Below are 26,873 nucleotides of genomic sequence, written 5' to 3' on the forward strand. Positions count from 1 at the left end.
CCAATGTCGAGCAAAATTAGGGTTGATAGAATGAGTATGATTTCTCAATTACAAATGCAGGCTAAAGTAGGATTTACTTTTACTTGCAGCCCTTGGATAAATCCCACATGAAATAGATAATCCTATAATTAATATGCTTATTAAAGGTGAGCATGAGTTCCAAGAGGTGTCTTCTTCTGATGTTGATGACAAGGCAACAAGCTACATTTCCTATATCCGACATCGTTTGTGTGGAGAGTGTCGATTCTTCGAAAAGGCAAGTAGCAGGAAATGTTTATAGAAGATTTCTCATTCCAAATCTTGAAAACCCAACGAATGCGCTAGAATCAAAAGTTTAGGATCATGATTTCTTTAATACCATAGGATACAATATTGCAAATCACAAAGGTAATATTTTTTTAATATTTATTGATAAAACTTAATTTTCAACCTTCCTAATAAGGAGAAGGAGAGGGCGAAACATCTTTGCTAACTAAAGTGCACTTGTTCCACACTTGTGCACCTCTTGATAAGATCACCGATGTATCATTATTCTTAAATAGAGGATTTTCAAGAGTTTTCTTGATTAATGCATCATGACAAAATTTACCAAGTCCTATCAGCTCAATGCAACAATTATCCGTAACAATTCCGGTCTTAAATATACTTGTAAAAACTTCATTGACGCAATGCAATGTCATCTTAGTTTCACAGTTGTTTGCCTTGATGGGATCAACATCACGAGCCATGACCGCTCCATTTGCCATAACAACTAAAACTCCAAAAACAATATAACTATTGAAACTTGCCATTGCGCCTCAAGGAAGAATAATGTCTCTCGTTTTGCTTGGCATAATACTTTGGTACTGCTGCAAGAATTAATTTTCCTAGAAAATGGTCAATTATAGGATAACCATGAGGAAGGAGAGATTAAGATGTATTGAAAAATGTTTTAATGAGATTTCAGGTTCAATAGCTTTAAATTTTTCGGTTTATAAATTAATTGGCTAAATTATAAACCAAAAGAGTTTTTATTAGTATTATTATTGTTATTATAGTATTAAGTAACTTCAGTTATTAGAATGTTTTAAAGGAAAGTTACATTAGTCTAAAAAAAATGATTTCCAGCCACCATATTAAGTTTGATAGATTGTGACATTAATGAATGAAAAACACAAGAGAGAGTCATCTCTCGTCTTAATAAATCTTATTCCTTTTTCAATGTTCGAGCTCATGATAAACCTTTTTCAATATTTGAGCTCCAGACTTTCAAGTTGAAATCTTAGAATCTTAACAAGTTGAAAAAATTATAGAACATGAAATTGATAAAAAAGAAATGATATTCAAGTACAATTTGACAATAATTTCTTATTCGTTAGATTAGAGCACACTGCAGGTAATCAGGCACCGATTACATATTATTATTTAAACTTACATCATCCTGTAAATTTATAGGGCATTTTCGATGTCTTTCCACATCTCGAAGCACTTTACTTACAAGTGCTAGCTTCGTTAGGATGCACCTCAATCACGTTAAAGAGAACAAATCCAATAATATGCAGTGACTTATTCCAAATCCTGAAAACCCAACAAATGCGCTGGAATCAAAAGTTTAGGATCATGATTTCTTTAATACCATAGGATACAATATTGCAAATCACAAAGGTAATATTTTTTTAATATTTATTGATAAAACTTAATTTTCAACCTTCCTTATATGGAGAAGGAGAGGGCGAAACATCTTTTTTAACTAAAGTGCACTTATTCCATACTTGTGCACCTCTTGATAAGATCACCGATGTATCATTATTCTTAAATAGAGGATTTTCAAGAGTTTTCTTGATTAATGCATCATGACAAAATTTACCGAGTCCTATCAGCTCAATGCAACAATGATCCGTAACAATTCCGGTCTTGAATATACTTGCAAAAACTTCAGTGACACAAGGCAATGTCATCTTAGTTTCACAGTTATTTGCCTTGATGGGATCAACATCACGAGCCATGACCGCTCCACTTGCCATAATAACTAAAACTCCAAAAGCAACATAACTATTGAAACTTGCCATTGCGAGTCAAGGAGTAATTGATATGTCTCGTTTTGCTTGGCAGAATACTTTGGTACTGCTGCAAGAATAAGTTTGCCAAGAAAATGTTTATTTATAGGAGAACCATGAGGAAGGAAAGACTAAGATGTTTTTAAAAACGTTTTAGTGAGATTTCAAGTTCAATAGCATTAAAGTTTTTGTTTTATGAATTAATTTGATAAATTTTCAACCAGAAGAGTTTTTTATTAGTATAGCATTCAATAATTCTTCAGTTATCAAAACGTTTTAAAGGAGAGTTACATTAGTCTCCAAAAAAAAAAATTTCGGGCCACCATATTAAGTTTGATAGTTTGTGAAATTAATGCAGCAGTATGAAAGAAAAACATAGGAGATAGTCATCCCTCGGCTCGGTAAATCCCATTCCTTTTTCAATATTTGAGCTCGAGATTAACCTTTTTCAATGTTTGAGCTAGCCAATTATAAGTCTTTCTCTCATGTTTCTAAGCTTCTTGTGTTGTTAGCTGGCTTGATGCCTAATTCAGAAGTAACTACTTCATTGATTGCTATGTGGTAAAGCTTGGCACTATAGTTTTCAAATATGTATTGACTATATTCTGTTGCATGGACTCGGGATAGGGTATTACATAAGGATACATCATGTTTTTGACAAATTTTTACATTAATTTTGTTGATACAAGTGTCAATACCCCGTATGAATAATAAAGTATTCAAAATCTATCGGATACAAATAAGTTGGGATAAATTGAAGAGTTTGCGTTACATATTCCGTTAATTTTAATCATTTTGAAAGTTGACATGGTGAATTTTTTAAAGCTATTGCCTACATGATTCCTTTTTTTTTTTTTTAAAAAAAAAAAAGGATATTGCCTACATGATAACTTAAGGCCGTAGTGCTGCAGCAAGGTTAGTTTGTTGGGTATCTTCTCCCGTTTGTTTATTGATCTCTAAGATTTTACCTACTGAGAAAAGCAAAAATATTTTACAGCACAAGGATACATCATGTTTTTGACAAATTTTTACATTAATTTTCTAGATACAAGTGTCAATACCCTGTATGAATACTAAAGTATTCAAATACTATCGGATACAAATAAGTTGGGCTAATTTCTTTAGTAACAGCTCTTCAATTATAAAGAAATCTGGCTCAATGACACCCGAGCTTCTGAACTTTTCAGGGAGTCTTATCAGGTTAATTAATCTTCCTTAGGATTCCCTTTTTGCTTTATTGTTCTGCAGGGTTTGTGGATGGGCTGAATATGCGGTCTCTCCTGTCAAGCTGGTGCCCTATTGTTCATTGCGTTGTACAGAAAATGGACTAAAGTTGAGCTTCATGCAGAAAATGATATGGAAACTGGCAACTGAATATGCATTTTTTGTTGGATCGTTGAGAATATTAATAACAATTAAATGGGCCAATACTTGACGAAGTTAAACTAGTTGTTGGAAAGAAACGATTTACACAATGAATGGGCTAGTCCCTTACCCTTCGAGAAAAGAAAAGTAAATAAATCTCATTGTATTCAATTATTAAATAAGAACTTCAATTGATCATTTTAGGAAACATATCTCATCATAAAAAACAAACAAGTGGTTCTTGTATTTCTAAGTCAAGCCACCCCTTATATTTAGAAAACCAAAAAGAAAGATTCTCGTTTCTAAATAGGTTGTCACTCCATTTATATTTCCTTTCTTGAGCTATCATCTTTTTCTCATAAAAAGTGATGTTGTAAGTGCTGTATTCCTCTATATCTGACAATGATTTGTTGCAACAAACTAAACCAATGAACACTTAAATAAGCTATAGTAACATCAAAATTACTTGTCTCAAAAGAATATAAAAGTTGTTCTTACCCTTGGAAGCCAGGGTATTGTTCCAACGAGATTTTGTTTATTTAGAAACAAAAAAAGAAAATTGAAACCACTATATATATATATATATATATTTTCAATGGAATTGTAGATTACTCAATAAAAATAAGCAAATATTTGCAATCTCTGTTCTTCTCTTATTCTAAGATGTCAATCTATTGTAAATGGATAACAAGATATTCCTTCTTGGCCTTTTCCTGTTCGCGTTTGGTGGTGTTAATGGATTTCCCATGAATGATCTAATCGAAAAATTGCCCGGACAACCAAATGTTACTTTTAGACAATTTTCTAGCTACATTGACGTTGATGGAAAGGCTGGTAGAAGTTTGTTCTATTATTTTGTTGAAGCTGAAAAAGATCCAATGATTCTGCCTCTCACTATTTGGCTAACTGGAGGTTAGGCTTTTGAATTACTCCTTAATTTTGTTTGGTTTTTATTTCAAACTTACGAATCAATGTTAGGTAGCAATATTTTTTAATGTATTGACAAATGACAATAAAAAGTTTAAATTGATTATATGTTCAGGACCAGGTGGGGTAACATGCAGGTCCAGGAACCCGACCACCAGACACGAATGTGAAAACTCACTAAAAAATTAAACTAGGAGTCGCCACCAATCTTTTTTACTAGGTACGATTGGCCACCTATTGACTCGATTCTAATCGATGAAAACTTAAATTAATTTTAAGCCCACCGAAAAGAACCTTAAACTGGTCTACGATTTTTCAGATCTAGGCTCGGGAGTACGGTTATGCCCGGGGAAGGATTAGCACCCCCGGGATGCCCGTTCCATGAACGGTACCATTCTTAGATTATCCTATAAGGCTTTAATTTTTAAATTAGCTATATTTCTTTAGTTATTATTCACTTATTTTTATCTTCTATTTGACCTAAAATGGAATGCAAATGCGAGGCAAGATGCATGGCATGAAAAAAATGCCGGACGAATAACTTTTTATCGAGGATATTTTCTCGAATCCGCCCATCATATTGGTGCGACTCGAGGTATTCTCTCACCTAGAGAATTATCCGAGAAATCCGCCTTCACAAATTTGACGAATAATTCCCATTATCGGAGTTATCGTACGTTTTTCTTTAAAAATAATGTTTTCGTACATAATGAACCTGATTCGGGCGAAAGCCTTTTATTAAAGATATCTCTCGAGCCCTCCCATCATACTGGTTGGACCCAGGGACACCTTTTCACCTAAGGAACTTTTCGAGGAATACCCACCTTTGCAAGATCCTCAGAAGATCCCATCATCGGGGCTCAAACTCCAAAATAGAAATATTTATATGCAATAATATGTATGATGCAATATATATATGCTATGCTAATGCAATTATTTATATTTTTTAGTTATTATTAATTAATTATTATTTTTATTTTATTATATTTTTTATTATCATATTTTCTATTCTTATTTCTTATTATTATTTTTTTTATACTTTACATTTTTTTGTTCTAAGTTCTTATGTTTTTCACTTATAATTAGACAAATTGTTTATAATTCTATGTTATTTTAGTGAACAAAAATTTTATATTTTTTTTATTATACTATTTTTATTTTATATATTTTTATATTTTTATTATTATATTTTTCATAAGCAATCTTTTATTGAAACCTAATGTCTAAGATCTTATTATATATATATATATATATATATATATATATATTTATTTTTATTTTTTTTTTTATTTTTATTTTCACATTTTTTATAGTTTATGCCACTTAATATTCAATGCTTAATTTTACATTAGTTGTTTTTTATTATTTTATTTTATTTTATTTATTTATTTATTTAATGTCATGTATATTGTATTTTCACAAATTAATTATTTATTATATGTTTGAATTATTATTTTTTTTATCATTTATTATTTATTATTTATTTATTATTTTTATCCAGTAATTTTTTTTGGTATAGTTAAACTTTTTATTTATTAAGAATTTCGAAACCTTGAAATCGAGTCCCTCCCATCGTACTGGTGGAGCCTTGATTCGGATTCCGAACCTAGGGAATATCGGCTCGGGATTGCGACTCCTCTCGTCTCCGACCAATCATCCCATCATCGGTACCAAGTTAAATGATTCTTTATCTATATTAAATAATCTACTATCTCATCCCATTTTCATCAACTCTATATTTTACGTAAAATTATCTCCTTTGATTTGTTTGTCATTCTACCGATCTTATTCCATTACATTTTACGTGTATATATACTATATATTTAGTTTTAGAAATTAGATGTATTTATTTGTTTTGTTATATATTTATTTATTTTTTTCATCTACCTTTGTAACCAAATATCTATCTCTTCCTAATTTTATTATTACTTATTATACATTTAAATATATATACATATATATATATATATATATTCCTATATTCTTATCTATCTTTATTTTTTTTACATTTTTTTAATATTATGAAACACTCTATTTTTATTCTTACCTATTTCATTTTTTTGTTTTTGTATTTAACTAATCATCTTTAAAATGAAATTCTTATCATTCTACCCCTTTGCATCTTTACACTTTTGCTCACACTAATTTCCCTAATTACAGAATGCCATTTGAAGATTTTAAAGCATTATACTAAAATGATTTAACTTTGTTATATATCATTAATTACCACAATAAACCCAATTCATACAAAGCACAATAAATTATAAAAGAAATATGATTTTTTTTTACCTCACTTGGAATTAGATGGCAGCCCGAGTGGAAGGATCACAACCCACTGCACCCTTTTGCCATGTGCACCATGGGTAGCTAAAGAAATGACTTTATCCTCTCTTGAACGGTGTCGTTTGGAGCCTCTTTTTTGCACTGAGGTATGATTTTGGTTCTTTTCTCTCTGTTCTTCTTGTTCTTGACTATTATGTTGCCCTCTTTCTAAACAAAATAAATCTTCATTTGTTCTCTCATGCTCTCTCTCTTCTCTCCACCCCCCACCGGCGATGGGACCCAAGGCTCTTGTCGTTCGCCTTTCGCCGGATCTGATGCCGCAGCACTAGGCTCACTCTTCCTTCCCTTGCGCCGGCAATCGCTCCTCTCTCTATTCCTCCGCTCAGCCCTTCTTTCCCTTGTGTGGCAGTCGATCCTTGGTGCCGATCTGCCGCTAGTTTTCACGTCGACGACGCAGGCCAAGGAACCTGATCCTCTCTCTACTTGTCTGTGATGACCGAGCCTTGCTCTCCCCTGAAAACCCGACTCATCCCCTCCTTTCTAGCCGACAACATCCCACCCAAAACCGAAACACTCCCAGTTACTCCAAACCTCTCCTAAAAATCTAGATCTTCCCCTAAAAATCAAAACCCACACTCTAAAAAATCAATTCCTGTTTCTCCTATTTTTTATTTTTTTGATAGATTTTTCAGTATTGATTGTGGATTTTCGGTTGTTAGGAAGCTTGCTAGGGATTTTTTTGATTGCTTGTTCTTGTGGCTAGGGATTTGTTGGCTGCTACAGATTAGGATTTCTTTTTTGGGTTTTTTTGGTTTCAATTTCTTTTTGGGCTTCTCCCCCCCCCCCTTCCGGATAGGTGCTACAGTGGCGTTTTATACCCAGTTGTCCAACTTTGTCCTGGCATCTGCAAGGGGCCTTGCTCCACTACTCTGCCAAACGCGAGTTTTTCTCATCTGGTATTGTTATGGTGCTTGGCTGGTACTAGCAGGGTACGTCCGCTCCCTACCAATACTCTTTTTTTTTTAACTCATTTCATGATTTTTTTTAATTAATAATAATTTTTTGTTTATGACTTTTTCATAGTGTCTACAACTGCCCCTCTTTGCGCATTTCGGGAATCCGAAATAGTGCAAAGACGTAGACACTGTATTTGACTTAATTCTTTAATTCTTTTACCATTTTTTTAGTTTCTTCTTTTTTACTATTTTTTTGTTGTTGTTGTTTTTTTTTGTTTTATTATTTCTTTTGTTTTTTCTTTTTTTCTTTTTGTTGTTTTTTTTTGTTTTTGTTTGTTTGTTTGTTTTTTTTTGTTTTGTTTTGTTTTGTTTTTCAATGAACTTCTCAAGATTGAGGTAATGACACTTTTAAGAATAAACTCCTCAAAATTGAGGCAACAAAACTTTAAAAATGAACTCTTCAAAGCTGAGGCAACGAGACTTTTAAAAATGTGCTCCTCAAAGCTGAGGCAACGAGACTTTTAAAAATGTGCTCCTCAAAGCTGAGGCAACAAAACTTTTAAAGTAAACTCCTCAAAGCTGAGGCAACGAAACTTTTAAAATGAACTCCTCAAAGCTGAGGCAACGAAACTTTAAAAATGAACTCCTCAAAACTGAGGCAATGAGATTTTTAAAAATGAACTCCTCAAAACTGAGGCAGCCAGACTTTTTCTTTTCTTTTTTTTTTTCAAATGAACTCCTCAAAGCTGAGGCAACAAAACCTTTTTTCTTTTTTTGAAATGGTGAAAAATAATCAACTTTTCATCTAAGGTTCTATGATTTTAAAGATGAATTTCCCTCTTTTTCAATTGTTTTAAAATTTTGAACATGACAATTCACCTTCATTAGTTTCTTTTTTTTGGGTGTTTTAGAGCCTTCTCTTTGATCAATGGGGGATGAACCGATCTCTCGTCTTCCCCAATTCATTGCTCACAACTATTTTCTTCCTCTATCATATGCATGGTCTAATCATTCTGCACATTTTTACTGTGCTCCATTCTATTGCTATTTCCATTTCTTTCTCTCTTTTCTTAGTCTTTTCTCTTTCTTTTTTATATTACTAGACTCCATTTCATTCCCCGTCAATTACGATCCTTTTTCAAAATATTGCAAACATTTCTCACTTTATCATGCTCTTTATTAAGTATCATTCCACTTTTATGACAAATGCAATGTAATGTACTCATATCTCCTCTCTTGGCAAAATGGAAATGATGACATCGTTGGGAGCAGAAAGGCTACTTTTCATTAGAAAAAGGGAAATTTCTACAATCAAGCATAATGACAAGGAATAGGGGAAAACCAATTAATACAAAAGGGATACAAATCTTTAATGACTGTTTCGATAGATACTGACAATAGTATCAAAATTTTATCCCGAAACAGGCACATTTGTCAACTCCCTTGTCTTTTGTATGAACATCTTGGATCATGATCTTCATCCTTTCTATGTTAAGCTTTTGTAGTACTTAGACCTCCTTCGTGTCTAGACCGCCCTTTCGGGTTTCCGCCTTAAACACATCTCCTAAATTCAAGCTGCCTTTTTAGGTTTTCAACTTGAAAATTTTCTTTTTTCTCTTTTTTTTTATGCAAAATATTTCTTGATAGCATCGGCATTCACCGAGTTGGAAAACTCCCTTTCGTCCATCTCTGCCAAAATTAATGCTCCTCTTGAAAAAGCTTTCTTCACCACAAATGGTACTTCCCAATTCGGTGTCCATTTCCCGCGAGGATCCTGCTGGTTCGGGAGAATTCTTTTCAATACTATTTCTCCTTCTCAGAACTGTCGAGGATGTGCCTTCTTGCCATATGCCCTCATCATTCTCTTTTGATATAATTGCCCATGGCAAAGTGCCGTCAACCTTTTTTCTTCTATGAGATTCAATTGCTCATAACGAGCATTAACCTATTCGGCTTCTTCCAACTGTATTTCTTTAAAGACCTGAAGGGAAGGGATTTCTACTTCAATTGGCAAAACTGCTTCCATCCCATACACCAAAGAGAACGGTGTAGCTCCTGTGGAAGTTCGGACTGTTATGCGATAAGCATGCAAAGCAAAGGGTAACTTCTCATGCCAATCTTTGTATACATCTGTCATCTTTTCAATTATCCTTTTGATGTTCTTGTTGGCTGCTTCCACCGCTCCATTCATCTTTGAGCGATAAGGCGTTGAATTGTGATGCTTGATCTTGAACTTGACACAAACCTCTTTCATCATTAAACCATTAAGGTTACTAGCATTATTTGTGATGATCCTTTCCGAGAGACCATAACGGCATATTATTTCTTTTTGGATGAACTTACATACCACTTTCTAGGTCACATTGGCATAAGATGCTGCTTCTACCCACTTAGTGAAGTAGTCAATTGCCACCAGAATAAACCGATGCCCATTTGATGCCTTCGGGGTTATCAACCCAATCACATTCATGCCCCACATTGAGAATGGCCATGGTGATGTCAATACATGTAGTGAATTAGCAGGAGTGTGGATTCTATCTGCGTATATCTGACACTTGTGACACTTTCGAGCGAAATCTATACAATTCGTTTCCAACGTGAGCTAGTAATACCCTTATCTCATGACTTGTCTTGCCAACATATGCCCACTTGCATGTGCCCCACAAATTCTTTCGTGGACTTCCTCAACTATTCTCCGAGCTTTGGTTGAATCCACACATCTCAAAAGCACTTGATCTCTACTTCTCTTGTATAAGATGGCCCCATCTAAAATGAAATTCATTGCCAACCTTCTAATGGTTTTCTTGTCATTTTCTGAGCTTTGTTCCGGATACTGCTGAAACTTGAGATAATGCACAATATCATGGAACCACGATTTCCCGTCTACTTCTTTCTCTACACTAAAACAGTGTGCAGGGTACTCTCGAAGATTAATCATGATGGGTTGAATCTTGACATCGGTACCAACTTTGAACATTGCTGCTAGCGTAGTTAATGCATCAGCCATTTGGTTCTCCTCTCAAGGCAAATGGGTGAAGCGAATCTTATCAAAATTTTCAATCAACTTTGAAACATACTTATGGTACTGAACTAACTTCGAGTCGCGTGTCTCCTATTCTTCTCGCAACTGATAAATGACCAAAGCAGAATCCCCGTACACTTCCAAAACGTGAATTTTCCTCTCAATTGCTGCCTGAAGACCCATGACACAAGCTTCATATTCGGCCACATTATTGGTACAATAGAAGTTGAGTTTAGCTATGACGGGATAATGATCTCCTTCTGGTGACACTAACACGACCCCTATGCCATGCCCTAAGGCATTTGAAGCTCCGTCGAAAAACATCTTCCAACTCTCTTTCTCCTCTGATTCTTCCTCATTTGTTTGACAAATCGACATCAAGTCCTCATCTGGAAACTCAAACTCCATTGGTTCATAATCCTCCTCCACCCTTTCAGCCAGAAAATCAGCGATTGCACTTCCTTTGATAGTTTTTTGGGACACATATACAATATCATATTCAGACAACAACACTTGCCATCTTGCCACTCTTCTTGATAAGGATGGTTTCTCGAAGATGTATTTAATAGGATCCAACTTCGCAATGAGCCAAGTGGTATGATATAACATGTACTGCTTGAGTTGATGCGCCGTCCATGCTAAAGCACTACACATCTTTTCCAACGAGGAATACTTGGACTCGTACTCAGTGAACTTTTTACTTAAGTAGTAAACTCCCTTTTCTTTCTTACCAGTTTCATCATGCTGTCCCAACACACATCCCATGGATCCTTCATTTACCGTTAGGTATAAGATGAGGGGTCTCCCGGCCACAAGTGGTACCAATATTGGCGGACTCAACAAATATTCTTTAACCTTGTCAAAAGCAACTTGGCACTCCTCATTCCATGCCCTAGGATTATGTTTGCGAAAGAGTTCGAAGATCGGGTCACATTTGAGTGTGAGCTGTGATATGAACCAGGCTATATAATTTAATCTTCCCAAAAATCCTCTAACTTCTTTTTGCGTTTTGGGAAGAGGCAAATTACGGATTGCTTGAACCTTATCCGGGTCAACTTCTATTTCTCTTTCACTGACGATGAAACCTAGTAGCTTTCCTGAAGTGACTCCAAAAGTGCACTTTATCGGATTTAATCTGAGCTAAAATTTTCGTAACCTCTTAAATAATCTTTCAAGATTGGTCGCATGGTCCTCTGTTTTGCGAGCTTTTACAATCATATCATCCACATACACCTCAACCTCTCTGTGCATCATATCATGGAAGAAAGTCACCATAGCCTGCTGATAAGTTGCCCCAGCATTTTTCAAACCGAATGGCATTACCTTATAACAAAAGGTCCCTCATATAGTTATGAAGGTAGTTTTCTCTCTATCCTCTGGTGCCATCTTAATTTGGTTATACCCTGAAAAGCCATCCATAAAGGAAAACACGAAATGGCAGGCAGTATTGTCAACAAGGGTGTCAATGTGGGGAAGAGGAAAATTATCTTTTGGGCTAGCTCTATTCAAGTCTCGATAATCCACACACATTCTTCTTTTCCCGTCTTTCTTAGGTACTGGGATAATATTTGCAACCCATTCAGGGTACTTAGCTATTTCCAAGAATCCTACATCGAACTGTTTTTTCACCTCTTCTTTAATTTTCAACAGCATTTCAAGTTTCATTCTTCTCAACTTTTGCTTAATCGGTTTGCATTCGGGTTTCAAAGGCAGTTTATGGGCTACAATGTCTGTATTGAGTCCTGGCATATCTTGATAGGACCATGCAAACACATCTACATATTCATGGAGTAGTTTTATTAGTTTTTCTTTTTCCATTGGCACCAACGTCATACCAATTTTAACTTCTTTCTTATTTTCTTCATTTCCCAAATTTATCGTTTCAAGTGTCTCTTGATGTGGGACAATTTATCTCCCCTCATATTCTACTAGTCTTAACAAGTCCAGAGTTAAATCATAATCCTCCACGTTTTCTGTATTGTCAAGTTCACTAACACTTGTACCTTTTTCGAAATTAACTTCAAAACCATTGTCATTATCATCTTCGCATTCATTATTTGGAATCCTGGAAGGTAAAGGGGATTGAAATATGTAGAGCTATTATATAGATAAACAGTTAAAATAAAGGGATGAAATGACACGAATGGAAATGGTTAATCATGAGAAGAGATATGAGAAATGCACTACGCATGTCCATTTATTAGAATGATAAATGATAAAAAAGCCCTATACATAAAATTCCAATGCTTTTGGGCATAAGCATGGATGTTTAGTTTGCATTACTTTGAAATTGAATCACAAGTGACTGGTAAACTCATGGTGGTCCAGCTATTCAACTTTAGATTCGATGGCTAGAGGTATGTAGTAGGAATCCCATCCACATTTCCTGAATGTTCTTCAGCTTCCTCTGTTGCACATATTGATAAATCAGAAAAGGCTTCCCCTAAAGCTGACACTAATTCTCGGCTCCCAACGGTGGGTGATTCAAGAAAGATGCAACCTCCAAATCGGAATATCTCGTAGAGATGAGGATATGTCATTCCTTGGATTTCCAACTCATGCCCCTTAAAGCGAGCCAACCTTTCTTTTCTTCTTTCGGCTATCATTTTTTCTCTTTCCTTCTTAGTTGGCTTATACCCTAGGCCAAACCTTTCTTCATTTTTGGTAGCACGTATGGGCCTTCTAATGCCTTGTAGTTCTATTCTCAGTCTTGCCCCCGCTCGGTATCCTTTCCCTACTATCTGACTGACAACCATCTTTGTGGTTTTGGAAAGCCTCGGAATAGGCAGTGTGGTTTCTTCTCCAACATATGTGGTGTTAACAAACTCGAAGGATCGAAAAAAACATTCAAGCACTTCTTCTGCCGCTTCTACATAAGGAGTATCTGTTGGCTTGCTTATGAGTAAGTCCTCTTCCCCGTTAACATAGACAATCTTCCCATCCACGATGAACTTGACCTTCTGATGAAGAGATGAAGGTATGGCCCCAGCCATATGGATCCAAGGTCTTCCCAACAAACAATTGTATGAAGGAGCGATATCCATAACTTGAAATTCAATGGTAAAGGTACACGGGCCAATTTCTATCGGTATCTCAATGTCCCCTACTACTTCTCTCCTTATTCCGTTGAAGGCTCTCACGATCATCTGACTCTTTCGCATGTAGGACATGTTGATGGGTAAATGGGCCAAGGTCCTCATGGGCATCACATTTAAGGACGATTCGTTGTCAAGTAGTACCTTTGCGGCGATACAGCCTTTACACTTGGTAGTGATATGCAAGGCTTTGTAATTTCCTCTACCTTCAGAAAGGATTTCTTCATCGCTAAAGGATATTATGTTACCCACCGAAATGTTCCCAACGATGTAGTCCAAATTTTTAACTGAGATATCGTGATCCACATATGCTTGGTTCAAAATCCTCATCAAAAGTTCCTATGTGGTTCCGAGCTAAAGAGCAAAGATAGTAGTGAAATACGAGCGGGCAACCTGTTCAATTGCTCGATCACATTGTACTCACTATGTTTGATGAACTTGAGGAACTTGGCAGCTTCTTTTTCATTCACCGGTCCTTTTGAGCCATCTGTCGATTTCGGAGGTTGCACATTTTCTTCTCTCAGACTTTGCTCTTTTTCCTTTTCCTTCTCATTCTTGAGATTCTCTAATGCTTTCGGTGAATAGCAATGTCCGCTATGGGTAATCCCTCCAACACCAGTTATATTTGCAGCATCATTTTGAGGTTCAGCTATCCATTTCTCCGCTTTTGAAACTTGTACACTACAGTTGTAGTTCCATGGGACAGCTTTATCATTTTTGTAGGGGAAGGGTTTAGGGACTTCGATGATCATCTTGGCATGGGTTCTGTCCTCCACAAACTCTCTTATTGGTTCATAAAAAATGGTTAAAGGTTTTATCTTCATTGGGTGAGTGGACTCATTGGATATCATGTTTACTGCTGACTCTGAAGCTTCCATATAAAACTCGATCCTTGATTCGTCCATCATTCTTTGCACTTCCTTCCGAAAAGAACTACAATCATGGATTAAATGCCCCACACATCCTTTGTGATACAAGCAACATAGTCTTTGGATATCTCCTGAGTCATTCACATTAGGACATTTCGGCCAAACCTCGAGCATATTGGCTTTTACCAAGGCTTCAAATACTTTCTCCATGGGGGTTTCCACTTCCCGAATGTTCCTTTTAACATACACCTCCCTTTCGATTGCATTTACCCCTGCCCCAGCATGATTTGGAAGTAGGTTGTTGTTAACATTCTGTTTCGGCTTTTTTTCAAAGTTCAGGATTCCTGCCTTGATCAACCCTTGCACCTTATGCTTGAATGCCGTGCAATTCTCGATTGAGTGACCTTCGATTCCATAATGATAATCACAGTAGGTGAAAGTGTCATACCATATCTAGAATAGAGGTTTTAATGGCTCTATGTATAAAGGTGCCACCAGATGATTTGCAACTAACTGAGTGAAGAGTTCAGCATATGTGATTAGGATTGGGTCAAACTACACTTTCTCTTGTTTGTTCCGCCATCCTCTTGATTCACCGGTAGTATGGTTGTTTGAAGGTGTTGTTTGTTATGTGGTTGAAGCTGTAACAGGTGTGGAAGTAGGTGGGTGAATATTTGTGGGGTAAAGTGTCCGTTGGATGGGAGTATATGGGTACAGGTTAGGAAAGGCATTTGGCATGGGTGGGTATAGGAATGGGCTTTGTGAAGTGTTGTTCACAGCTGAGTAATAGGGGTATGTTGGGTATGGCTGGTAAGGGTTGTATATTCCTCCTTGGTGTTGTCCTGAAGTGATGGCTTGGGCTTCTCCCTCTTTCCTCTTAAAAGTTCCCCTTTTCTTCATGTTTGTCGTATCACCTCCTTCTATCTTCCCTTACTTAATGGCAGTTTTTATCATTTCTCCTGAAATCACCATATCAGCAAAGTTCTTTGTGGCACTACCAACCAATCGTTCATAGTAAGGGGCTCGCAGGGTGTTAACAAACATTACAGTGGTCTTTTTCTCAATCAATGGTGGCTGAACTTGAGAGGCCACATTCCTCCATTTTTGAGCGTATTCTTTGAAGCTTTCTGTGGGTTTCTTCTTCATGTTTTGTAAAGAAAGGTGATCTGGAGCCATATCTGTAACATGCTTATACTGAGCTACAAACGCCCGAGCAAGGTCTTTCTACGTGTGGATTCAATTGCGGTCCAGTTGGACGTACCACTTTACTGCAGCACCAGTAAGGCTATCTTGGAAGCAATGTATGAAGAGTTTGTCATTATGAGCATATGCGGCCATCCTTCTACAATACATGGTGATGTGTGTGACCGGGCACTTGGTTCCATCATACTTCTCAAAGTCTGAAACTTTGAATTTTGGGGGTATAACCACATCTGGAGCAAGATAGAGCTCAATTGCATCCATAGAACAATACATTCCCATTCCTTCTATCATGCGTAGTCTTTCCTCAAAAAGCTCAAATTTTTTATGGGTATCGGAATTATCCTTCGACTCAACGGATCCACATTTGAGCTTCTCTTGTTCCTTTGGATCATCCAGATCAGGTACAGAGATGGGATCTGAAGGACTTGCCCCTCCAATTGGCCTTTGTTGAGCATAAGTCGGTGGTGGCCCTATTGGCATCCCAAAAAATGGATATTGACCCATTGATGGCATGGGAATAGATGCATTTCTTACAGGTGGTGGTGTAAATCCTGGTGGATACATAGGGTCTGTATTGGTTTCTGTCTGTTGAACGTCTTCTGGTGTACCAGAACTCCCTGCCGCTCTCTTTCCTTTATCTGTAGATATTAACTCCAAAATTTTTGATAACTGACCCATGATTTCTTCTTGCTTCTTCTCAATCTTATCCATCCTCTCTGAATGCTCGTCCCCCATGATCTTAGAATGGGCTCTTGTATTTTATTTGTGGAGAATTTATTTTTCTGGAATTTTGTTCTATTAGTTCAAGGAATAAGTTAGAATTTTATGTTGAGTGCATTATTATTTATTACTTTTATTTAAATCATGCATTATGATGCAAATGAAATGTATTGAAAAGAAAAAATAGGAAAAATATTGGCCATCCAATATTTACCATAAGAAAATTCGCATCCATAAAACTTAAATATCCGATTACATCATTGTCTAAAACCATTACATAACTATCAAAAGAAAAAATTGACTTTGTCATATTGGTCCCTAACCATCTTGAGGTGATCGATCAACCTCTCACTCAATTCATCCTCAGGAAGAATCTCTCGCCTGAGTTCTTCGGTCTTGTCTACCATCACTCGAGTTCTAAATGCCATTTCTCTCATCTGTCTCAGTATCCATCGCATCTCAGCTTCTTTCCTTTGAAGGCTTTGTGTGCAAGAATCATTTTTTTCCCTCATTTAGAAACATTTTTGCCTTACTGCTTCGTACTATGCCTTGTAGCCCTCCATGGCAGTTTCCAACAAGCCGCAGTCATTTTTCAACTCTTGGATGGTTTGTTCTTGTCTTCGTACCTCGTGCTGCAAAGCATTGTTGACACTTTGGAGTTCTTGCATTCTGGCTATCAGAGAAGAATTTTCCACGCTCACTTCCTCAAACTTGCTTTGCCATTCATCCCGCTCTTCCAAAGCCATCCGTACCTTTCTTGTTGTCTCTTTCTTCACTTCTTTTAGCTCATCCTCATGTCTCCGCTTCATATTCATCATCTCCTTTTCAAGTCTCTTTCTTGTCAACTCACTCTCTAGCAGGACATCTTGAGGTTCTGGGTTTATATGATGTTTTGATGGATTTTTCGGGGGGCATACGACATCTTTCACCCTTTGGTCGTGCCAAGTATGATACCCTGTGGTGACTTCATCAATAACCCTTCCCTGATCCACTCAGCAAGTTTTCTTCCAATCTTGTGCAATTTCCTCAATTTTCTTTAGCGTTTTCGGCTTTCCATATGTAAACTCTAACTGGTTGAGCTGGTGAGTCATGGGGACGAATTGCTTAGATCTGAACTGTCTCCGTACCATTATCGATGCATAGCTAATGGCTCCCCACGGTCCCATCAGCGGCACCCACGGCTTGTCTCCGCATTTATACATCACTTGCATTTGCAGCATCCATGGAGCTCTCCAAGTTACTTCAACGCTCATTAACCTCCGGAGATTTGCGACCCACTCTTCTTTCCTCTTGTAGTCGGGCTATACACTTTTGCAAAACTCGAGGATAGGGCAACTTACAGACAGATAAGGCTTCCGAAATTTGCTCTCTTTACATTCAAAATGGCTTTTAACCCATATAGTTAAGAGTTGGGCACATCCGATGAATCGTCCCTCGCCTTTGCGTTGACAGAAATTCAAGGATCTGAAGGTTTCAGCTAAGATAGATGGGGCTGGGTTAATGCTCCTCGTCACCTTATCAAAGAAGTCTATGACTGACACCTCCACATGACCTAGAACCTTCGGGAAGACCACTAAGCCGTAGATTGCCATTGCAAAAGCTAGGAGACCTTGTTCATCCTCCATGTGTTTTTTAATATATCCGTTCAAGAAACTCCACGGAAGGCATTTTGTGTCTCCTTTCTTCTTCAAATGCTGATCCACTTCTACCGTAGTCATTTCTAACAACTTGGCCAACTTTCGTCGATGTCCCATTTTCTGGGCCCTCCAATAGATCTTGTCAGGCTGCATGTGATCTATCTGGAGCAGAGAGGAGTACTCTTCTATGGTAGGGGTCATGTCCACCTTGTTAAAGAAAAAGCAACGGTATGAGGGATCCCAAAACTGGACAATGGCTCAGAGCATCTGGTCATCAACAGGTACATATAGGAGCCATGCAATGTGTCCATACTTGTTCTGAAAATTGTCTCGGTGAGCACATCTCCACTGTTCCCAAATTCCTACCATCTCTGTGAAGTCATTTTGCTGAAGGTCCAAGTGAACTCTTTCGGGTATAGTTGGGACATGTCCTTGGGTCAAACAATCTCCTTTTTCTTGTTGGATCTGCCCCATCTGTAACTCTATCTCATAGTTATTTCTGTATATGTTGAGCGGACCTGCCGATGACGATGCCATGGATGTAACCGAGATCTCTTAGGTTGGATGTTGTGTAGCCAATATTTCTCCTATATGCAATTACGATGCATGCAAATGAACATGTAACATGCACATGACAAGCAAAATAAACTTAAGTTAGTATGGTAAAAGAAAGAATGGAATGTTAAAAATAATGAGAGAATAATAAGCAATATCATGGGTATTATTGTCTACTCCACGATACTTTATTATCTCGTGGCATAATTTAAAATAGAGGGAGTGGAAGAAATTCCTTCATGTGTACCTATTTATAGGGTATAGTCTCACGGGTATGGCCCTACATAGGGTTAAGCTGCTCTCGGTATTCTATATGCTGAGCGGGGTTTATAAACAGAGCTAAGGTTCCCAAATCGTTCCTCACTGTCGTCCACATGGACTAGTAAGGCACCCCGATCCTCACCCATTACAAGCTTCCAACGGACTAGGTTCGATTTGAGTGGGAGTTTTCACTAGCCTGTGCGGAGGTTATCACCTCACGAGAGCGTAGCTACTAAACTCCCTCCTAAAAAGGACATAACCCGGGTGGAGGGTTTATGCATGAATACAAAATGTGCTGTGTGTGTGAAGGAAAACATCGAGTTTGGAGTAACAATCTCACATCCCTCTATCCTAAATCCCCACAATTATTAAAAGTAATAAAGTAATAAATGCGAAATAAACTAATGCACCAAACAAAATATGCAGAACAAATCATTAACACTAAGGAAATATTGAATTATTTAAAGCCTTGGATAACCTATTATTATTTAATGGTTCGACTCTCGGCAGTCCCCAGTGGAGTCGCCATCTGTCGTAACATGCGGGTCCGGGAACCCGACAGCCAGACGCGAATGTGAAAACTCACTAAAAAATTAAACTAAGAGTCGCCACCAATCTCTTTTACTAGGTGCGATTGACCACCTATTGACTCGATTCTAATTGATGAAAACTTAAATTAATTTTAAGCCCAACGAAAAGAACCTTAAACTGGTCTACGATTTTCTAAATCTAGGCTCGGGAGTACGGTTACGTCCGGGGAAGGATTAGTACCCCCGGGACGCCTGTTCCATGAACGGTATCATTCTTAGATTATCCTATTAGGCTTTAATTTTTAAATTAGCTATATTTTCTTAGTTATTATTCACTTATTTTTATCTCTTATTTGACCTAAAATGAAATGCAAATGCGAGGCAAGATGCATGGCGTGAAAAAAATGTTGCACGAATAACTTTTTATCGAGGATATTTTCTCGAATCCGCCCATCATATTGGTGGGACTCGAGGTATTCTCTCACCTAGAAAATTATCCGAGAAATTCACCTTCACAAATTTGACGAATAATTTCCATCATCGGAGTTATCGTACGTTTTTCTTTAAAAATAATGTTTTCGTACATAATGAACCTAATTCGGGCGAAAGCCTTTTATTAAAGATGTCTCTCGAGCCCTCCCATCATACTGGTGGGACCTGGGGACACCTTTTCACCTAAGGAACTTTTCGAGGAATACCCGCTTTCGCAAGATCCTCGGAAGATCCCATCATCAGAGCTTAAACTCGAAAATAGAAATATTTATATGCAATGATATGTATGATGCAATATATATATGCTATGCTAATGCAATTATCTATATTTTTTAGTTATTATTAATTAATTATTATTTTTATTTTATTATATTTTTTGTTATAATATATTCTATTCTTATTTCTTATTATTATTTTTTTATACTTTACATTTTTTTGTTCTAAGTTCTTATGTTTTTCATTTATAATTAGACAAATTGTTTATAATTCTATGTTATTTTAGTGAACAAAAATTTTATATTTTTTTTATTATACTATTTTTATTTTATATATTTTTATATTTTTATTATTATATTTTTCATAAGCAATCTTTTATTCAAAACTAATGTCTAAGATCTTATTATATATATATATATATATTTATTATTTTTTTATTTATTATTTTTATTTTTACATTTTTTATAGTTTATGCCACTTAATATTCAATGCTTAATTTTACATTAGTTGTTTTTTATTATTTTTTTATTTTATTTTATTTATTTATTTAATGTCATGTATATTGTATTTTCACAAATTAATTATTTATTATATGTTTGAATTATTATTATTTTTTATCATTTATTATTTATTTCTTATTTATTATTTATTTATTATTTTATCCAGTATTTTTTTTTGGTATAGTCAAACTCTTTATTTATTAAGAATTTCAGAACCTTGAAATCGAGTCCCTCCCATCGTACTGGTGGAGCCTTGATTCGGATTCCGAACCTAGGGAATATCGGCTCGGGATTGCGACTCCTCTCGTCCCCGACCAATCATCCCATCATCGGTACCAAGTTAAATGATTCTTTATCTATATTAAATAATCTACTATCTCATCCCATTTTCATCAACTCTATATTTTACGTAAAATTATCTCCTTTGATTTGTTCGTCATTCTGCCGATCTTATTCCATTACATTTTACGTGTATATATACTATATATTTAGTTTTAGAAATTAGATGTATTTATTTGTTTTGTTATATATTTATTTATTTTTTTCGTCTACCTTTGTAACCAAATATTTATCTCTTCCTAATTTTATTATTACTTATTATACATTTAAATATATATACATATATATATTCCTATATTCTTATCTATCTCCATTTTTTTTACATTTTTTTTTATATTATGAAACACTCTATTTTTATTCTTACCTATTTCATTATTTTGTTTTTGTATTTAACTAATCATCTTTAAAATGAAATTCTTATCATTTTACCCCTTTGCATCTTTACACTTTTGCTCACACTAATTTCCCTAATTACAGAATGCTATTTGAAGATTTTAAAGCATTATACTAAAATGATTTAACTTTGTTATATATCATCAATTACCACAATAAACCCAATTCATACAAAGCACAATAAATTATAAAAGAAATATGATTTTTTTTACCTCACTTGGAATTAGATGGCAGCCCGGGTGGAAGGATCACGACCCACTGCACCCTTTTGCCATGCGCACCATGGGTAGCTGAAGAAATGACTTTATCCTCTCTTGAAAGGTGTCGTTTAGAGCCTTTTTTTTGCACTGAGGTATGATTTTCGTCCTTTTCTCTCTGTTCTTCTTGTTCCTGACTATTATGTTGCCCTCTTTCTAAAAAAAAATAAATCTTCATTTGTTCTCTCATGCTCTTTCTCTTCTCTCCACCCCCCATCGGCGATGGGACCCAAGGCTCTTACCATCCGCCTTTCGCCAGATCTGATGCCGCGGCACTAGGCTCACTCTTCCTTCCCTTACGCCGACAGCCGCTCCTCTCTCTATTCCTCCGCCAAGCCCTTATTTCCCTTGTGCCGACAGCCGATCCTTGGTGCCAATCTGCCGCTGGTTTTCACGCCGGTGACGCAGGCCAGGGAACCCGATCCTCTCTCTACTTGTCTGTGATGACCGAGCCTTGCTCTCCCCTGAAAACCCGACTCATCCCCTCCTTTCTAGTCGGCAACATCCCACCCAAAATTGAAACACTCCCAGTTACTCCAAACCTCTCCTAAAAATCTAGATCTTCCCCTAAAAATCAAAACCCACACTTTAAAAAATCAATTCCTATTTCTCCTATTTTTTATTTTTTTTTTATCAATTTTTCAGTATTGATTGTGGATTTTCGGTTGTTAGGAAGCTTGCTAGGGATTTTTTTGATTGCTTGTTCTTGTGGCTAGGGATTTGTTGGTTGCTAGAGATTAGGATTTCTTTTTTGGGTTTTTTTGGTTTCAATTTCTTTTTTGGCTTCTCCCCCCCCTTCCGGATGGGTGCTACAGTGGGGTTTTATACCTAGTTGTCTAGCTTTGTTCTGGCATCTGCAAGGGGCCTTGCTCCACTACCTTGCCAGACGCGAGTTTTTCGCGTCTGGTATTGTTGTGGTGCTTGGCTGGTACTGGCAGGGCGCGTCCGCGCCCTGCCAGTACTCTTTTTTTTAACTCATTTCATGATTTTTTTTAATTAATAATAATTTTTTATGACTTTTTCATAGTGTCTACACCAGGCTGTGGTTCAGTTGGAGATGGATTTTTAAGTGTCGGTCCTTTCATTACTACAGCTAATGCTCATGGTCTCCAAAGAAATCCATATTCTTAGATCAAAGGTTGATATTATGCTTGTAACTTACAACTTGACGTATAGATTTGTTTCGATAGCTATTGACTTTTGCTATTTACATATTTTAGTGACAAATCTCTTATTTATTGATTCCCCTATTGGAGCTGGATGGTCCTACTCAAACACAAGCAGGGACTACGGAGTTGGAGATGATAGTGCTAGTAAGCTCACGTTCAACCCAATAATTTCCATATTTTCTTTTATTTTTGTCAATATTTGATAAAATTTTCCTTCATTGTATTTTATAGATAAAGACCTGCTTACATTCATACTCCAATGGTTTGAAAAGTACCCGAATTTTAAGTCTAGAGATTTATATCTTGGCGGATCAAGCTATGCAGGTTCGAAAAATAATCATTTCATTTTTCCATCTGAAAGTCAAATAAGTTCATTGTAGTTTAATTTAGTTTAGAATTGGATGAAGAATTAATTAGCTGTTCATGAAAATTGAATAGAAATTATGACCCCAGCAATATATGTTTCCTTTCGGTTTGCATTTCTTAACCTTTTATATATAAATTTCATTTAACTTATAAAAGTGTTAATTTTTCTCAAGACACTTCATACCCAATTACGCTAATTCCTTACTCGATTACAATAACAACCAATCAAACAGTTTCCAGTTCAACATCAAAGGATTGGCAGTAAGAAATATCTTGATCTAACCACCCTTAAGCCCTTTTGCCTAATTAGTTGTCTCAATGAAATATTTTTCTAACAATTTTAGGTCTTTTTTTTTCTTTTTATCTTTAAATAGTTGGGGAATCCACTTCTTCGTAATAAGCTAGACACTCTTGCAGTATATGATTTCTTTTGGTCATGTGGGATGATTAATATTAACTTGCACCAATAAATCTTGAAAGAATGCAATGGAATTGACGAAGACAACTATTCCAATAATGCTACCAAATGGTCTGAGCCATGGATAAAGCTGAAATGGCTGCTTTTATTGTATCTTCCATGAATGTAGCTATGGCAAGACGCTTTGATGTTCTTCGAGACCCTTGTGATGAAAAATGGGAAGACCTAGTGTTAGGAAATGAGGTATTCATGTTGTTTCTCTGTGTATTATTATGAAGCTTATTCGCTTTTCTTTCATTTATAATTTATATATTAATCCTTTTCTCTGCTGCTATAGGTTACGAAGGTTAGTTTTGAAGTAGATATGTGCATTCCTTTTAGGGCAGATTTCTATTTCAACATTCCGAAAGTTCAAAAAGCTTTTCATGGGAATCGAACCAATTTAGGGTATCAATGGAAGGGTTATTTTGAGTAAGTTCTCTTATATAGAAAATTTTGCACATTAGGATCTCGTGCAATGACCTGTAACTAATGTTTATACTCTTTGTTTTTCTTTTTAAATTCTTCATAATCTACAAGGAAAAGTGGTCTTAAATATAGTGATGCTGATAAAGACATTGACATGCTTCTTGCATTGAAAAAGATTCTCCAACAATCTATCCCTATTACAATATTCAGGTTTGCATTATATATATGTATAATATGTTTCTTACTTGAGACTAAAACAAGTTTTAGTAAATATATTAAATAGAAATTACATGGCTGACTTATTTACGTTATTTTCTTTTATCTTTTCATCCAATATCATGTTACAGTGGAGACCAAGATGCTATAGTACCAACCGTTGGAACCTTAAACCATGTGAACAAGTTAGCCAAGGATATGAATTTGAATTTGACAAAAGATGAAGCCTGGAATCATGAAAACAAGGTTTTTGGTTTCTCCATTTGTATTTTACTTAATTATTTATTTATTATTTTTTCTTAATCAATATCATATTAATTTGTTTGATTAATGGACAGGATGGAGGTTGGATGTACTCGTACGACAATTTATTGAATTTCATTACTGTAAAAGGAGTTAATCATCATGTGACTTTTTCTAAACCATCTGAAGCTTTATTTATCTTCACAAATATTGTACTTAATCAATCACAATGAGTTAGCTGATCTCAGCAAGGCCTTGATGTCTCATATTCTTTTCTTCTGCCTACAAAAGGAAAAGGGAAAAGAAAAACATCATTGTAATTTTATGTTTTGTTGTAACGAAATAGCGTTGAATTTATATTTTTTGTACACTTATTGCAATTAAACAATTAATATACACTGAAATTTGTCTTAGTGACGAATGCAAATGATCTGGTCTGATTTTTTGCATATTTTCCTGCCTCTATATGACAATAAAAACTCAAATAAGAAGTAAAATTTAATCTCATAATCAAATCGTTTTCAGTTAATTTGACTAAAAATTGAAAATTGTTCACTCCTAAAGGCCGCTATCATTTCATTTCTTTTGAATGAATGTCGAGCCAAATTAAGGTTGATAGACTGAACATGATTTGCCAATCACAAATGCAAGGTAAAGTGGGATTTACTTTTAGTTGCAGTCCTCAGAAAAAGTCCCACATTAAATAGATAACCCTATAATTAATATTTTTATTAAGGATGGGCATGAGTTGTATAAGTGCCGAGCTCGGTAACGTGGGCTTGTAACCAAGAGGGGCATTAAAGCGGTCGAATGTTGCAAACGGATGCGTCAAAGAGCTGGAGTTTAATGTGAAGATCTAGTGCTCCACCCCTACCCTTGGGAAAAGGGATCCCCACCCTCCATGGATGGATAGCCAATCAAACTCTTTGATTAATATATGATTCCGCCTAGGCACTGAACGACCAACTTTATATCATTTCTTCCTACTCTATCTTTTGAAGAAAATACGAAACAGAATGTGTAGATTACATCGTAATCTAATTTTTATTAAGCTATCTTTTCTTTTTACCTTTTGGATTCTTCTTTATTCCTTAATTCAGTTGCCCATATGGACTGGTCTCTTTCGATCCCTAATAGAATTGGATTTCCAAAACCTGGCTAAAATATTGTTCACTGTCTAATATTCCCCAGAGATTCTCTTTCTTTTAATTTGAATAAAAAGATCAGAACTCAACTTTTAAAATAAAAAATACAATTACTTATCATTAAATGATATACTCAAATGCCGTTACTTGAAAATTCTTAAAACAGAATAAAAACCACGAAATTCATGGAAACTCTTTAGGAGCAAAGTACCTTGGGACCAAATCATTTTAGGAAATGCCCTAGCAATTCACTATTTCTTTTCATACCAATGTCGAGCAAAATTAGGGTTGATAGAATGAACATGATTTGTCAATTGCAAATGCAAGCTAAAGTAGGATTTACTTTTACTTGCAGCCCTTGGATAAATCCCACATTAAATAGATAATCCTATAATTAATATGTTTCTTGAAGGTGAGCGAGTTCTAAGAGGTGTCTTCTTCTGATGTTGATGACAAGGCAACAAGCTACATTTCCTATATCCGACACCATTTGTGTGGAGAGTGTTGATTCTTCGAAAAAGCAAGTAGCAAGAAATGTTTATAGAAGATTTCTCATTCCAAATCCCGAAAACCCAAAAATGCATTGGAATCAAAAGTTTAGAATCCTGATTTCTTTAATGCCATGGGATACACTGTGAATGACAAAGGTGATAAATTTTAATATTTATTGATAAAACTTAATTTTCAACCTTTGTAATAAGGAGAAGGAGAGGGCGAAACATCTTTGCTAACTAAAGTGCACTTATTCCATACTTCTGCACCTCTTGATAAGATCACCGATGTATCATTATTCTTAAATAGAGGATTTTCAAGAGTTTTCTTGATTAATGCATCATGACAAAATTTACCAAGTCCTATCAGCTCAATGCAACAATTACCCGTAACAATTCCGGTCTCGAATATACTTGTAAAAACTTCATTGACGCAATGTAATGTCATCTTAGTTTCACAGTTGTTTGCCTTGATGGGATCAACATCACGAGCCATGACCGCTCCACTTGCCATAATAACTAAAACTCCAAAAACAACATAACTATTGAAACTTGCCATTGCGACTCAAGGAAGAACGATGTCTCTCGTTTGGTTGGCAGACTACTTTGGTAATGCTGCAAGAATTAATTTTCCTAGAAAATGATCATTTATAGGATAACCATGAGGAAGGAGAGATTAAGATGTATTGAAAAATGTTTTA

General features: G+C 35.8%; 3 protein-coding genes and 1 pseudogene across 3 annotated transcripts; 1 reads left to right on the plus strand and 3 right to left on the minus strand.

Annotated features, from left to right (window-relative positions):
• Positions 1 to 434: 434 nt before the first annotated feature.
• On the minus strand, positions 435 to 791 carry LOC148761524 (protein DOWN-REGULATED IN DIF1 11-like). Its single transcript, XM_088808633.1, has one exon. It carries the CDS (start codon positions 789 to 791, stop codon positions 435 to 437), a length of 357 nt encoding a protein of 118 aa, XP_088664759.1.
• Positions 792 to 1,682: 891 nt separating this feature from the next.
• LOC148761525 (protein DOWN-REGULATED IN DIF1 11-like) lies at positions 1,683 to 2,048 on the minus strand. Its single transcript, XM_088808634.1, has one exon. The coding sequence runs from the start codon at positions 2,046 to 2,048 to the stop codon at positions 1,683 to 1,685; it is 366 nt and encodes a 121-aa protein (XP_088664760.1).
• Positions 2,049 to 4,081: 2,033 nt separating this feature from the next.
• On the plus strand, positions 4,082 to 24,769 carry LOC18593961 (serine carboxypeptidase-like 44; annotated as a pseudogene).
• A 1,596-nt stretch (positions 24,770 to 26,365) lies between these two features.
• LOC18593962 (protein DOWN-REGULATED IN DIF1 11-like) lies at positions 26,366 to 26,731 on the minus strand. Its single transcript, XM_007021390.3, has one exon. The coding sequence runs from the start codon at positions 26,729 to 26,731 to the stop codon at positions 26,366 to 26,368; it is 366 nt and encodes a 121-aa protein (XP_007021452.3).
• Between the last annotated feature and the right edge of the window lie 142 nt (positions 26,732 to 26,873).

This window comes from Theobroma cacao, chromosome 7 (genome assembly GCF_053813885.1).
Source record: "Theobroma cacao isolate CCN51 chromosome 7, ASM5381388v1, whole genome shotgun sequence".
In the NCBI taxonomy this organism is placed as follows: Eukaryota; Viridiplantae; Streptophyta; class Magnoliopsida; order Malvales; family Malvaceae; genus Theobroma; species Theobroma cacao.

Excerpts from the sequence above, each read along its gene's own strand:
- LOC18593962 (XM_007021390.3), bottom strand. The coding sequence starts at position 26,731 with ATGGCAAGTTTCAATAGTTATGTTGTTTTTGGAGTTTTAGTTATTATG.
- LOC148761524 (XM_088808633.1), bottom strand. The coding sequence starts at position 791 with ATGGCAAGTTTCAATAGTTATATTGTTTTTGGAGTTTTAGTTGTTATG.
- LOC148761525 (XM_088808634.1), bottom strand. The coding sequence starts at position 2,048 with ATGGCAAGTTTCAATAGTTATGTTGCTTTTGGAGTTTTAGTTATTATG.